Here is a 13,605-nt window from a genome sequence, read left to right as displayed (position 1 = left end):
CCCCGAGAACCTTCTTCTTAAAACTGACCCTTCTCCAAGACCTACCTGTTTCAGGAGGCTCAAGATGTCTAACTGGCTCTTGAGGGTGTAGCCAGGCAACACTGCATCAAACTGCCTTAGCCAATCAGGTCCAGCGTCCAGGCCCTTGCCACTCAAACCTTTTTCTTTCCCACCTATGGAAAGAAAAGGGTCAGTCTTTCACCAGAACTCTCTTCTGATCCGAAAGTGGTCTGCTCTACTCACCAGGACCCTCGGCTTCCACCTTCTTAGGCTCAAGGCCTGCCCGGGCAGGGCTGTCTGGGAACAGCACCTCGTAGGAGTTGGGTATCTTCATGCTTAGTAACTCTGCCACTGCTACCATCACACCATTCAGATTCTGTTGGGCAGAAGAAAGGATGGGAGAAAACAGCAGCATCTTCAGTGAACCCTACTAGGAAAAGGCAAGGACACAAACCAGTGCCCCCTGGTCCATGCGAGCTCTCCTCACACACCTTCTCTTAAACCATGCCAGGTGCACACAGGAGTTCCACAGAGGGCATGGACGACACTGCAGATTGTTTGCAAAGAAACCTGTACTGCTGTTTTGACTGTTTCCCAACTTTGACCATAGAAGCCTGTAGCAGGGGACTACCAGATGTGACTGGAGGGAGCGGTCACCTGACGCTCTGTTGGTCAGTTATCTCTATCCTATGAGACCCTACTTCCCCTGCTCCTCCAAAGTCCCTAGGTCAGTCTTTCAAACAAAGCAGGTACTTAGGACAAATATTTGGACAGTTGAAAAAAATTATTTTCCAGTCCAGACAAGTTCCAAAGACTGTCTTCTGACCCAAGTTCTCCTTGGCCTCAGGGTCCCCCCACCCCTAGGACACACCTTGGCAGCAGCAGCAGAGACTGTCAGCATGACGGACACCTCACTTCCTTTGCCTTTTTCCCAAGCTGTAGCAGGCAGCTTTCCAGGGACCTCCAGGTCAAGGGTCCCGTAAGGTTTTGTATCTGGGAAGACTGGATGAGAGAGGAAAAAAAAAAGAGAACCTTATGCAGATTCAGTCCCTGACTTCTGACAACCCAGCCACCCTGGGCCTGCCCATGCTAGGAGCCACACATACCAGGGATGCTGGCACGGGGAATGATGGGGATGACAGGGGAGAGAGCCCGAGTGTCCTGCTCCCACCGGCCAGAGCCCAGCTGTGGAAAACGTGGAGCTTCCTCCCCAAGAATGCTCTCAGGGGATGAAGCTGGCACGATGCTATCAGGAGAATCACTGTCCTCATCACTCTCCATCCTGAAGGCCAAATGCAAACAGGTGTTGGTTCAGGCCCATGGATTCTCCCTCTCAAAGGCAGAGATCAGGCGTAGCCATAACTGAAGCCTTAGACCCCAGCTAAGAAGATACAAGACTACCTGTCCTCTACCCCATTCCCACCTGACATCCTCAGTCTGATTGTGAGGGGGTGTAGGCAGAGCAGCCAGCAGGTCTAAACTCTTCACCTCTGCAGCATCTGCGGGGTGCGGAGGGAAGAAAAGTCAAGGTGAGTGGAGAGCCAGTGATGCTGTCCCAGCATTCCAGGTCCACTAGTTATAGTCATCAACTTTCTACTCAACTAACAGCATGTGGCCAGAAGGAGAACGATGCAGACATTGAAACTTTCTTGTGTACCATACTGATTTAAAGACGTAGTAGCACAGGCTAGCTGACTTCAAACTCTTAAGCCCTGTTGTTTTTCTTCTCAGTGTTGGCTGGGATTATACGTTACCATTAATACTATTTAAATCCTTTAACAACCGTTCGGAGAAATTTACAGTATCCAAGTTATAGGGAGGAAATCAAGGTTCACAAAAATCAGGTTACTTATCTAAGTAACACAGCTAAATACACTCGTGTGCTGGAGCTCAAATATAGGTCAGACTGTGGCTCCATATCCATGAATGCTGGACTGCTTCTTCTCAGAAAACTTCACTGTTACCTACTGTTGCCTTTGCAACAGGCTCTAGAAGCCCATATTGTCCTGAACCAAACAACCATGAATGGGCCCTTCCCACCAAATGTCTGTTGCCTAAGTGCACAAGGCAGTATGCAACATACTCATTTCTGATACTGAGCGGCAGGATAACATTCATCCACCGAATCCCACTGGCAAGAGGAGGCCAACTTCTCACTTACCCCTCAATGTTCCTTCAGTATCCTGCGCAGAGGCTGCATCCTTGGGGTGCTCCCCCAGCTCGTCAGAGGGAGTAACACCATTCACCATCTTCTGCTGCACCGATGGGGGTGGGGTGGGGGGCAGCGACGAGGGTGGTGTCGGCGGGTTACTCAGGTTATTCTGGGGGGTGGGGTGGGTGTTGTGTGCAAGATGGCATAGGGAGACTGGTATAATCTCCTGGCCCCTCATTACATCAGCATTTTCCTCCAGTCTTCCATCCCTACCTCCAACCCCAGGAATTTTATTATTCCCAAAAAGTATTGCGATGTTTCTGACCTTGGTGAGCAGCTGAGAATAGTAGTCAGGGCCGGTGTGTAGAGCCCCACTTCCAAAGGACCCCCTAAGTTGACTCTGCCCACTGATTAGGCAGCCACTGCCAAAGGGAGCAAAGAGGCTAAAATTGGCGGTGATGGTAGGCTCCGTCAGGGGCAGCTGGGACAGTTCCTAGGAGGGGCAAGATGACAAAGTCAGAAAACTGCAGCACTCATAGCTAGACCTTCAGGTATCAGGAGACAGGCATCCACCTCCCATCCCGAGATGGGACAACCGGACAGGCTCCTCGGGGATTACCTGTTTTAGCTGTTTCAGTAAGGCCTCATTGGCCCTGACCCCATCTTCTTTCCGCAGCTTCTTTCGGGAGCTCACCAACCTGTCGCTTGTCTTCTGTACCCGCTTAGGCTTCGCTGTCAAAGGCTTTCTTGTGGCTGCATCCTAAACCAGAGAAGTCTGTGAAGGGTGCTGCCCTACCTTGTCTGACCTAGCCCTGCTCATCTGAACTCTAGAATTACAGGTTCCAACGTCACACCCCACTAGTCAAAAAACTCACCTCTTTGTTGCTGGCAGTACCCTGTAGCTTCTGCTCCAGCCCTGACAGTTTGCTGTCAATGTGTCCATTGATCTCAGCTCGAGGCCCCTCAGGCCCCCGCCCAGCACCAAGTTGTACATTCTTTGCCCGTAGAAGCTTCTGCAAGAGCAGATGGCCAGCCTCTGAGCGGGAGCCTGCTAGCAGAAGGTGGTTGCTGGTGCCTGGTGTCCCTACTGGCTCCCCACTGGCCTCCCTTTTCACTGCCTGTGTACCCAGGGCACACGGCTCTTCCCGAGGCTCCTGCTTGATACTGAGTTGGGGTGGCTCATGTACCACCTGTCCATTCACCTGCTCCAGATGCCCGGATACCAGGCTGCTCTGCTCTGGCTTCTGGGCTTCGGTTAGGTTGTCTGAGAGGTCCCAAGGTCCCAGTCCCTTGCCAAAGAAAGTATCTGCAAGCTGGGCAGCAGCAGGTGAGACCCTCCCAGAAGGCAGCTCCAAGGTTGGCCCCTGGGGCTTTGGAGTCCCTGGATGGGTGGGGGTTAGCTGGGCACTGGGGGAAGGTAACTGTGAAGGTCTCTTTGGCTCTTGGGGACTAGATGGTGGAGGTGGGGGATGTACAGGGCCAAGCACAGGTCCTGTAGATAAGGCTCCTTGTGGGACAGGGAGCCGGGGTGGGCCTTGAGGTCGAGGCCCTGCCCCTAGCTCCTGTAGGGGTCCAGTCTGAGATCCAGAAAAACCCCCAGATTGAGGTTGGCAGCCCAGGAGGCCCTGGAGGGGAGAGGGCTGGGTTCCAGGCTCCTGGATCGGTGTAGTCTGGCGTACTGCCTGACTCTGCTGCAGCTGCCGCTGCATGAGGAGTGCCTGCAGCTGCTGCTGCTGCTGAGGGCTCAAATGCCGCAGCTGTGGGTTTTTGGCCAGGACTCCTTGGAGCTGTGCTCGAAGCTGACCTACTGTCGGCATGACTCCAACCCCAGGAAGACCCTGCCCAGACTGAGGGGCAGGTCCTGGCTTGGGATGCTGTGGTCCTGTGTTATTTTGAATGGGCCCAAGAGGCTGTTGGGAGCCCAGAAGGTTCTGGGTCATAGGCCCAGATTGTTCCCCTAAAGAAATAGAGGGTTGGGCCAGCAGGTGGGATATAGAGGAGGCCTCAGAAGAGGACCCACTCCCTAGCTGCTGCCCGTGGTTTCCTCCACCTGCTGGGTGGAGCAAGTTAACTTGCTGCTGGGGTTGTCCTGGGATCCTTAGCGGTGGCTGCAGTTGCACTGAGGTGGGCTGAGACTGGCCCTGGGATTGACCAAGCAGGAGTTGTGAGTCTCCGGAAATGGAGGGCTTTACCTCCCCTGGTTCAACAGACATTGACTCAGGTGTGGTCCCCACTGCTAGTGGCCCTCCTTGATGTGCTGTGGGCCCCTCAGTGACCTCTGAAGGAAGCGATGTCTCTGCAATGTTTTGTTCCTTGCCTGTCAGGAGGAGGGTTGGGCCTAGGGCTCCAGGGCTAGAAAAGTGTTGAAAAGGCTTGGCTGGCATGCCAGGGCCAAGTGTCACCTGCTGCTGCTGCTGCTGCTGCTGTTGCTGCTGCTGCTGTTGTTGCTGCTGCTGCTGCTGTTGTTGCTGCTGCTGTTGCTGCTGCTGCTGCTGTTGAGGAGATAGTAAAGTTCGATTCTGATTCAAAAGGCCCATCTGCTGCTGCTGCTGCTGCTGCTGCTGCTGCTGCTGCTGCTGAAGCTGCTGTTGCTGTAGATGTTGTTGTTGTTGCTGAAGCTGTTGTTGCTGGTGCAGCTGCTGCTGAAGGTGCAGCTGTTGCTGCTGCAGCTGTTGCTGTTGTTGCTGCTGCTGTAAGGAGCCCAATGCCTGAGTAGTCATTTTGGACTGTCCACCATGTGGCATCATTCCTTGCTGAAGATGAGAGAGCCCTGTCATAGATCCCTGTTGTTGGTGCTGCTGCTGTTGCTGCTGGGCTGTGAGCAGTCGGTGTCCTATAAGACTGTGACCCTGCTGTGCCAGCTGAGGAGAACTCAGCACCCTGGACGGAGTCATAAGCACCTGTCTGTGAGGGCCCTGAGGACCCAAAGCTCCAGAGTGCTGCTGCTGCTGCAGCACTGCAACCTGGGCAGGACCCAGCATGCCCTGGGACCCCTGTGATTGCTGGGGAGACAATTGTTGGACCAGGAGGCCCTGGTGGTTGCTGGGAGGCAGAAGGCCCTGAGGCTTGGGACCCAGAGCCTGATTCTGTACTCCGGGACCCTGCTGTTGTTGGACTGCCACCTGCCCTAAGAGGTGTTGCTGTTGCTGTTGCTGCTGCTGTTGTTGTTGTTGCTGCTGCTGCTGCTGTAATTTCTGGGCCAGCTGCATTCGTTGCTGCTGTAGCTGTAGTTGCCTTTCCTGTAAAAGCCTTGAGTCAGGTCCAAGGCTTCGGAGAGCAAGATTGCCAGGGAAGAAGCTCCCTGAGGGGCCAGTCAAGGATCCAGCCACACCAGGATGCTGCTGTTGCTGCTGCTGGGCCAAGGCAGTATTGAGGAATGGACCACCAGGCTGTCCAGGTAGTACCATACCTCCTGGAGGCAGGCGAAGACCTCCAGCTTGCCCACCTGGAGGTGCCTGTGGTGGCTGTAATCCATGGCCAGGGAGCAGCTGGCCAGGGAGCTTGGTGAGTACCCGAGAACTCTGAGAAGGGCTGAGAGCCAGTACAGCTGAGTGCTGCTGCTGCTGCTGCTGTTGTTGCTGCTGCTGCTGCTGTTGCTGCTGCTGCTTGTTGCGATATTCTGCCATGAGATTTGTATGCTCCTTCTGCTGTTTCCGGACCTAACATTGGAGGTTTAGAGAGGTCAGTCGGGGGCTGCCCACTCGTCACCCCTTATCCCTGGTTTCTGGGTACTTGGCTAAACTTTGTTTTTCCCACCTGATCCAGCTGTTTCTGGATCTTGCTTTGCTGCTCTGTAACCAGCTTGAGCTTCTCAGCATCAGCTTCTGGAAACTCACGGCCAGCCTTTTTGGCAGTGCGCTGCTTAGCACACAGAGCCTTCCGAGACTTGCGGTGCACACCAATCTGCTCTTCTAGCACCTTCAGCTGCATCTGCAGGAGCTGCTGGGTATGGAACAGCCACTCTTCATACTGTCGCTGGTCAGCCTCATCTGGAAACAGAACTTGTATGTTAGGATCTGCAAAACCGTGACCCCTTCCAGATTCCTAACCACTTCTTTGCAGCCTCCTTCTCTGCCCATACTCACTGATCACTCCTTGGGCAAAAGTGGGTGGGTTGGGCCGTGGCTGGGAAGGGTCACTAGCACTCCGCTCCTGTGGAAAGAGAGATTTCTAGATCATTGTTCTGTGCCAGACCCTAAGAAAAGTAACCCAGTGAAATAGTACACAAGTTCCTATTTTTCCCTTACCTGGCCACTCCCAGGTGCCACATGGTTCTGCAGATCATTGCCAGGGCCCCCAGAGAGCCTCTGAGCCAGCAGTGAGACTTGCTGCCTATAGTCCATAAAGCATAGGGGTTTTGGTGTCAGTGAGGGCACAGTTCAAACACGGGGCAATGGAAAAAGTTGGAACGGAACCCAAGAGAACAGTGTGACAAGAAGTCTGCGCACACCAGCCTGGAGTCTCACCTGTTCATACCAGGTGCCACCCCAATGCTGCCCTGAGCCATCACTTTCTTGATGCCTTTCAAAGCCACCATCTTGGCCTTTGCGATAGGATCAATGATATCTTCTGCAGCAAATTTGTCCAGGTCTGAAGAGGAAGAGATAAATAAGCTGGGTTAGGGGGTCAAGGCTCCAGGGCATGATGGCTGTTTTTTTCCCAACACTCTGACCTAAATGTAGAACAATGTGGCAGGACCACTCAGCTATGCAGGAGCCACACAACCTGGTGCTGCAGCACTAACATTCATTGAACACAGTCCTTTATTTGCACATTGCTTAAGGGAGTCAGTAAACATTTACCGAGTCACTCGGTCAGCATCACTACACCTTTTTAAGCCTGAGTTTCCCTCATTTGAAGAGAGACCATGATTGCTACTCCGCCTACTTCACTGTGTTACAGAAGATCATGTAACAAGAATAAAGGCATGCTACATGCTATGTGAGCCAGACAGTCCTCTTCAAAGTAGTAGTCTATAGCCAACACAGCTCAAGAACCCAAGGTATAGGCACTGTGGCAAAACCCTAGACAACAGAGCAGTCTGTGACATAAAATGACATAAAAACAAGCTGGGCGATGGTGGCGCACGCCTTTAATCCCAGCACTCGGGAGGCAGAGGCAGGCGGATCTCTGTGAGTTCGAGACCAGCCTGGTCTACAAGAACTAGTTCCAGGACAGGCTCCAAAGCCACAGAGAAACCCTGTCTCGAAAAAAAAACAAAAACAAAAAAAAAAACAAAACAAAAAAAAAAGACATAAAAACATCACCCAAGGGGCTGGAGAGATGGCACAGCAGTTAAGAGCATTGCCTGCTCTTCCAAAGGTCCTGAGTTCAATTCCCAGAAACCACATGGTGGCTCACAACCATCTGTAATGAGGCCTGGTGCACTCTGCTGGCCTGCAGGCATACACACAGACAGAATATTGTATACATAATAAATAAACATTTAAAAAAATCACCCAATAACCCACTGTCCTGCCAGTCTAGGACAGTTTAAAAAAAATTAACTAGGCACAGTGTACAACTGTAATCTCAGAAGCTATGACACAAAGATTTTGAATTTAAGGCCAGCCTGTGCTATGTAGTGAGATCCTGCCTCAAAAAACAAACAAAACAGGCCGGGCGGTGGTGGCGCACGCCTTTAATCCCAGCACTTGGGAGGCAGAGGCAGGCGGATCTCTGTGAGTTCGAGACCAGCCTGATCTACAAGAGCTAGTTCCAGGACAGGCTCCAAAACCACAGAGAAACCCTGTCTCGAAAAAGAAAAAAAAATCAGAATAAACCAGGTGTGGTGGAGTATGCTTGTTATTCCAGCACTTGATAGATAAAAACAGGACAATCCTAAATTTAAAGTCATCTTCACGCTCAGTTACATAGCGAGGTTAGCCTGGGACACAGGAGACTATAGCTCACTTCCCACCCTACTCTCGGCCTCCCACTCAAAAATAAATACATAAACCATAAAGAAATAAACACCAAAAAAAAAAAAAAAAAAAAACCCAAAAGCTCAATCTTTCCTAAAATCCTACGTTTTGTTTTGGGGTTCTTTTATTCATTTGTTTCTTTCTTTCCATCTATCTTCTATCTATCTATCTATCTATCTATCTATCTATCTATCTATCTATCTATCTATCTACTATCTATCTATCTTCTATCTATCTATCTATCTATCTATCTATCTATCTATCTATCTATCTATCTATCTACTATCTATCTATCCATCCATTCGTTCATTTGTTTGTTTAAGGGAGGCTCTAAGTAATCATCCTGGTCACCTGGAACTCAGTTATGCGGAGCAAACGGGCCTTGAACTCTCAGAGATCCTCCTGCCTCTGCCTCGCAAGTTCTGCAGAGTGCACCATCTGCTCAGAAAACTCACCTTTGTGAGGAGTAAGTTCAGACCTAGCTCTGCTAGTTGTATAATCTTAGATACATTACTTTTGCCTGTTTCGTCTTTTGTAATCAAAGCCAACTACAGTACCCATTTGATGAATCTGCTATGGTGAAATCAAACAACCAATGGCAAATAGTACAGTTCAATACAGTAACTATTCAATAAATGAAATCAGTGTGGGGTGTTCCTCAATATGGTCTCACTTCATCCCTCTCCAAAATAACAGCAGTGCCCACTCTGCCATCATTCATTGCTCTCCTTAGGTTTTTCTGCCCTATAGCTTCATTTAATCTTCCATTTATCTGGTTTGCTTATCCTTATAGTCTTTTCTCTGAGGACAAACTTAGCCTTCATCACAGACATGGAACCTTTACTCATCAGGCTTCATTCATTCAGTCATTCATTCATCTCTCCTCTCCAAAGGCCCACTGCTTCTGCCTACAGAACGTCACAGTTTAGCTGAAGACCTGGTGGTATTCTACTTCCCTTAACTAAGGAAGTCACAGTTTAGCTGAAGACCTGGTGGTATTCTACTTCCTTTAACTAAGATGTATCTCAGGGTACTAGACTTAGTACCACTCAGTGATAACCATGACCACACTTAATAACACCAGCATCAAGTTACCTGTATCTGGGAAAAAGCTGTTAGCCAGCTGCTGTTGCTGCAATGCCAGCTGCTGGGGCTTCATGCACATGGAAGCTGGCATGGCATTCATGGTTTTCTGTGCTAACACTGGCTGTGAGCTCTGTTGGGGCACCAAGCCTGTCTGCCCTGCTTGTTGCCCACTTAGCATATGCCCTTGGTTAGACACCATAGCCACAGATGGGGCCAGGCGCTGCTGAAGGGCATGAGCTGGTGACTGGGTGGGCATCAGTGACTGGCCCAAACCTGGCTGGCGAGTACTTCCAAGACCCAGCGCAAGCTGCTGTGGGGGCCCAGCCTCATGTGGCAAAGGCAGGGTCTGTGCAGGGCCTGGCGTGGGATGGAGGGAATGTGGCGGCGGCTGTTGCTGCTGTTGCTGTTGCTGCTGCTTCTTCTGCAGTTCCTTCTTTTCATGCTCTAATAGGTCCTCGATGAGCAGAGGCAACTCGCTGGCAACCAGTGAACTATCCATTTTGTCCAGCTCATCCCCAGATGCTGCATGTCCACTGGGCAAGGTTAGAGCCCCACTCTCTAGCTCAAATTTTTCCAGAAGGGAGGATCCACCTGGGCCACTCAGAGAGTTAGGGTTCAGCAAGTGAGCTGGTGTTCCTCCTGTGGTCCCAAATGGGCCCTTCTCAGCTGTGTGTCCACTGCTGGGGAATGGTACTGTACCTACTCGAGCGTCCCGGCTGCCCATCACAGTCTGACCTGGCTTCAGTCCCAGGCTGAGGGGAGTGACAGGAGCTGCTGGCTCCACCTTGGGGGTGTTAATGTTGAACTGGCAAGGAGAAGGATGGCGCCCTCCCTCCTCCACTTTGGGCTTCACCTCAGGGAGCACAGACGTTAGGCGAGGCTCAGAATTATCTGTGGCAGGCGGAGGACGTTCCTCAGGGCCCAAGGATACTGGCTCCACCCCCCGCAGCAGGGCTTCTCGCTCAGCCTTCTCATTTGCTGACTCCACCAGCCTTAGGTGCTCATTGAAGATGTCCTTCTTGTCCCCAGTATCTAGCTCAGGGTCAGTATATGCTAGCAGGTCAAATTCATCTCCATTGAGGAGGTCATCTAGGTGGGGATCATTAGTCTCCAGGTTTTCCAGGGTGCCCAGCTCATCATCGCCCTTGGCCACATCTACACCCAGACCCAAGTGAGCAAGCTCTTCATCATCCTCTAGGGCCTTGTGAGCATCAAAGTCATCGTCTAGCTCAGGATCCTCACAAGGCAACTTCCCAGATTCCAAGGCTAGAGGAGGGCGAACAAGTTCAGTGCTTGATGGTGGGCGGCTGACCAGCTCCAAGCCAGTTGGTAGGGCAGGACCCTTGGCATGGGGTGTCTGATGGAGGCTGTTGTTCAGATCCGGGGCTGGTGGGGCTGAGGGTTTTTGTGGGGGAAGGCCTGAAACAGCCATGCCCCGAAGACCTTCAGGAGCCAGTCGATGGGGTTCCTCATTTACCGGGTAAAAACGGGGCCTTTGAGGGGGACCCTGACCAGGAAACGGAGATCCTCCAGGTCCAAGTCCTTTCTGTACATTGTGTCGCAACTCAATGAACTGAGCAGGACCAGCTGGACCAGGCACTGGCTCAGCTGGGCCTGGAAGGCGGGTGGGGATTCCTGTCAAGGGAGAACCTAGTGCTTGGCGGCCAAGTTCAGGTCCAGGAGTGGATGGAAATCGGGCAGACATAGCAAGTCGCATGGAGGTCGCTGCTGTTGCCTGCTGCTGCTGCTGCTGCTGCTGTTGCTGCCACAACTGCTGCTGCTGTTGCTGCTGCTGCTGCAAGGGCAGGGACCCAGGATAGGGTGTACGCTGATAGAAGGCCTGGGAGCCTCCAACAAGTTGCCTAGAAAAATATTCAGTAGTCAGTGAGTAGCAATCAGCATAGAACGCCAGAACAGAGGCTTAAGATAGTGACGGAAGACAAAAGAAGAGACAGTGAGGGGAAGAGTGAGAAAGAAAAAGGAACAACAGAGGAGGATCAATGACAAGGGAAGATCAGAGGGAGAACACAGCGGTGGTAAAAATCTGTCCCATTCTCTCTCTCTCCTGAACTTCACCTGCTGTTCATATCCATAGAGGAAGGTGTGGCTGGTGGAAGTGGCCGGGAGAGTCGGTCATCACTGGAGAAGGCTCCTGGTCCTAGGATGGAACCACCTAGCTTGCTTGAAGGTAACCCCACAATACTGTTCTTATCCTAGATGACAAAAGCAGATGAGAGTATAGCCACCTTCGGTATGCTAGACCCACCATCCACTGTCAATCTACCTACCTGGGACCCAGTGAAAGGGGTCTGGCCTCGACTCAGCTGTTCAAAGGCAGGGCTGCTGGGTTCAGTGCCCCAACTGCCTGGAGGCCCCACTGCACCTGCAGCTGCTGCAGCTGTTTCCTTCTCCTGCCGCAGGGTGTTACGCTGGATCTGCTGCCGAATCAGCAGTTCCCGTAGTCTCTGGCGCTGTCCAGAAAACAGAAAAATAAGCCTCTTTCATTCTCATCACAGGGCTGGTGGAAAGAATAGAAATATGGTAGGACCCGTTATAGGACATCCACTCACTCACCTGTCGTTGCTTCTCCAGTTCCGTCTGGCTGAGGCTAGACATGCCTGCATCCTGGGCACTTGAGAGTTCAGGTGTTACCAAAGAGCTACTACTCATTGTAGCTCCTGCATCTTCTCGCTTTTCCACTGGAGAAGTGATGCCTGCCCTTTGTGAGGCTCCATGGGACAAGTAGGGGAGGGATCCATCGGGTGTGGGAGGTGGCAGAACTGATGCAGGACGTAGTGGGGACAGCCCATAGCCCTCCCCTGTGGGCCCACTATTGGGTCCCAGGGGGCTGCCTGATGGGTGAAAGCTCCCCGTGGCTACTGGGTAGTTTGTGCTTTGAGGCTTGCCCAAGGTGGGGCCAGGCCCAAAATGGCTGTTGATCCCATGGGGTGGAGGGAGACCAGGCTGAGGGACAGGGGGCTTTAGGGAAGGCTCACCTACCCCCTGCGGGAAAGTGAACCGCATGGGAGATGGGGTGCCCACAAACGCGCCTGTCCCAGGAGAACGGGCAAAATTGGGGGGTTGCCCACTTGGGACCTTGGCATGGAGCTCACCTGCTGGACCAGATGGCAGGGCTGCTGGGAAACCCCCAGCTCCCAGCGGAGTGTGGGCTAGGGGCCCAGCCTTAAAGGCAACTTCAGGGGGCTGGGGTCGGGGTGGCTTATGTAATGGGGCAAAAGGGTCACGGGACTGAGGGCGTGAGGGTGGACGAGAATAAGGGTCAGGGGACTGGAAGCGAGGGGTAACAGGGGATGGGCAGAAAGCCTCAGCAGACAGAGGACGTGGAGTCAATGGGGACTGGGAACTGGACTGAGATTGAGGACTAGCGGGCACTCTGGAGAAAGGATCAGAGGGTAGTGATCGAGGAGGCAGGGCACAGCAGCTCTCAGGAGGTGGGGGTTGGGGCCGAGGAGTCAATGGGGGCTGGGCATACGGGTCAGGGTAGGAGGCAGAACGAAAGACTTCTGGGTGGCTGGGAGAAGAAGGGGCCAAAGCCTGGGCAGGGGGTGGCTCCTGGGCCCTTAAGCCCAGGCCTGGGCTCTGGGGCTCTACCTGAGATGCCCGAGGGGTTAGGGGGGCTTTGAAGACATCAGGTGCCTTTAACTCCAGGCCACCCAGGTGGGCGCCTGAGGATGGTGAGTCAACACAGCCCAGGTTTGGGGGTCCATAGCCAGGAGAGGATGCCCCAAGCTCTTCCTTCTTCACCTCTAGGGTTTTCCGGGACTCCCCAAAAGGTGGGGGTGAGAGTAGAGGCTCGGAAGCCTTGCCTCCTGCTACCCCTGGGCTCTCAGGCACAGCCAGGTTGTCCAATGACGGGCAGCGGGGTTTGAGAAAGGGGTCAGGCGTGGAAGGCTGGTGTCTGGGGGTACCCGGTGGGGTAGTGTGGAACTCCCCTGGCTGACCAGTCCCAGGTCGAGTTGTGGTACCCAGTATTGGAGGCTGGGCAGGGGCTCCAGACGGGCTTGGGTAAGGAGGGTAGGTGGGTGGTGCCGCAGAGAAGCGGGGCTCTGGGGGGTAGGCAGGGGCCAGTCCAAAGGGGTCCTGCGAAGGCACTTGGGCGGGCACCTGGGGCGGGAGCTTGAGGAAGAGCTCACCAGGTGAGTCAGGGCCGGGCACTGTGCCCGCTGGTGGCTTCAGGAACCCGTCCGCAGAGGTAGACAAGCCAGCAGGGGTGGTGGGACTGCCAATGAAAATGGTGGGGGCCGCAGCAGGGGGCGGACTGCCCAGTGCCCCTGGCTGGGAGGGAATGCGGAGATGGAGGGCCGGTCGATCAGTCTTACGGGCTATGTCGCCCACCTTGGCCTGCTTGTTGATCTGGCTCTCAGCCTGCTACAGAGATGGACCAAGTCGAACAGTCAGACTGCTGTAGAAATGAACCATGGC

The 13,605-nt window shown here is 53.1% G+C and overlaps 1 protein-coding gene across 13 annotated transcripts in view; it reads right to left on the bottom strand.

Annotated features, from left to right (window-relative positions):
* Kmt2d (lysine methyltransferase 2D) overlaps positions 1 to 13,605 on the bottom strand; it is a 40,051-nt gene that overhangs the window by 8,625 nt on the left and 17,821 nt on the right. For 11 of the 13 annotated variants that reach the window (XM_005353941.3, XM_026782491.1, XM_005353942.3 and 8 more), the window contains 17 exons: positions 11,737 to 13,551; positions 11,451 to 11,633; positions 11,239 to 11,375; positions 9,172 to 11,024; positions 6,619 to 6,742; positions 6,400 to 6,484; positions 6,238 to 6,304; positions 5,909 to 6,141; positions 3,028 to 5,811; positions 2,772 to 2,912; positions 2,478 to 2,645; positions 2,162 to 2,321; positions 1,424 to 1,499; positions 1,107 to 1,282; positions 872 to 1,002; positions 244 to 376; positions 46 to 173 (listed from right to left, as the gene is read on the bottom strand). In XM_005353941.3, coding sequence (XP_005353998.1) covers positions 46 to 173; positions 244 to 376; positions 872 to 1,002; positions 1,107 to 1,282; positions 1,424 to 1,499; positions 2,162 to 2,321; positions 2,478 to 2,645; positions 2,772 to 2,912; positions 3,028 to 5,811; positions 5,909 to 6,141; positions 6,238 to 6,304; positions 6,400 to 6,484; positions 6,619 to 6,742; positions 9,172 to 11,024; positions 11,239 to 11,375; positions 11,451 to 11,633; positions 11,737 to 13,551 — 8,394 coding nt within the window. The remainder of the gene's footprint in view (positions 1 to 45; positions 174 to 243; positions 377 to 871; positions 1,003 to 1,106; positions 1,283 to 1,423; positions 1,500 to 2,161; positions 2,322 to 2,477; positions 2,646 to 2,771; positions 2,913 to 3,027; positions 5,812 to 5,908; positions 6,142 to 6,237; positions 6,305 to 6,399; positions 6,485 to 6,618; positions 6,743 to 9,171; positions 11,025 to 11,238; positions 11,376 to 11,450; positions 11,634 to 11,736; positions 13,552 to 13,605) is intronic. The other 2 variants (XM_026782492.1, XM_026782493.1) reach the window with 2 other exon arrangements.

The sequence above is a fragment of the Microtus ochrogaster genome, chromosome 15 (genome assembly GCF_000317375.1).
Source record: "Microtus ochrogaster isolate Prairie Vole_2 chromosome 15, MicOch1.0, whole genome shotgun sequence".
In the NCBI taxonomy this organism is placed as follows: domain Eukaryota; kingdom Metazoa; phylum Chordata; class Mammalia; order Rodentia; family Cricetidae; genus Microtus; species Microtus ochrogaster.
This window is presented reverse-complemented; position numbering and strand designations above follow the sequence as displayed.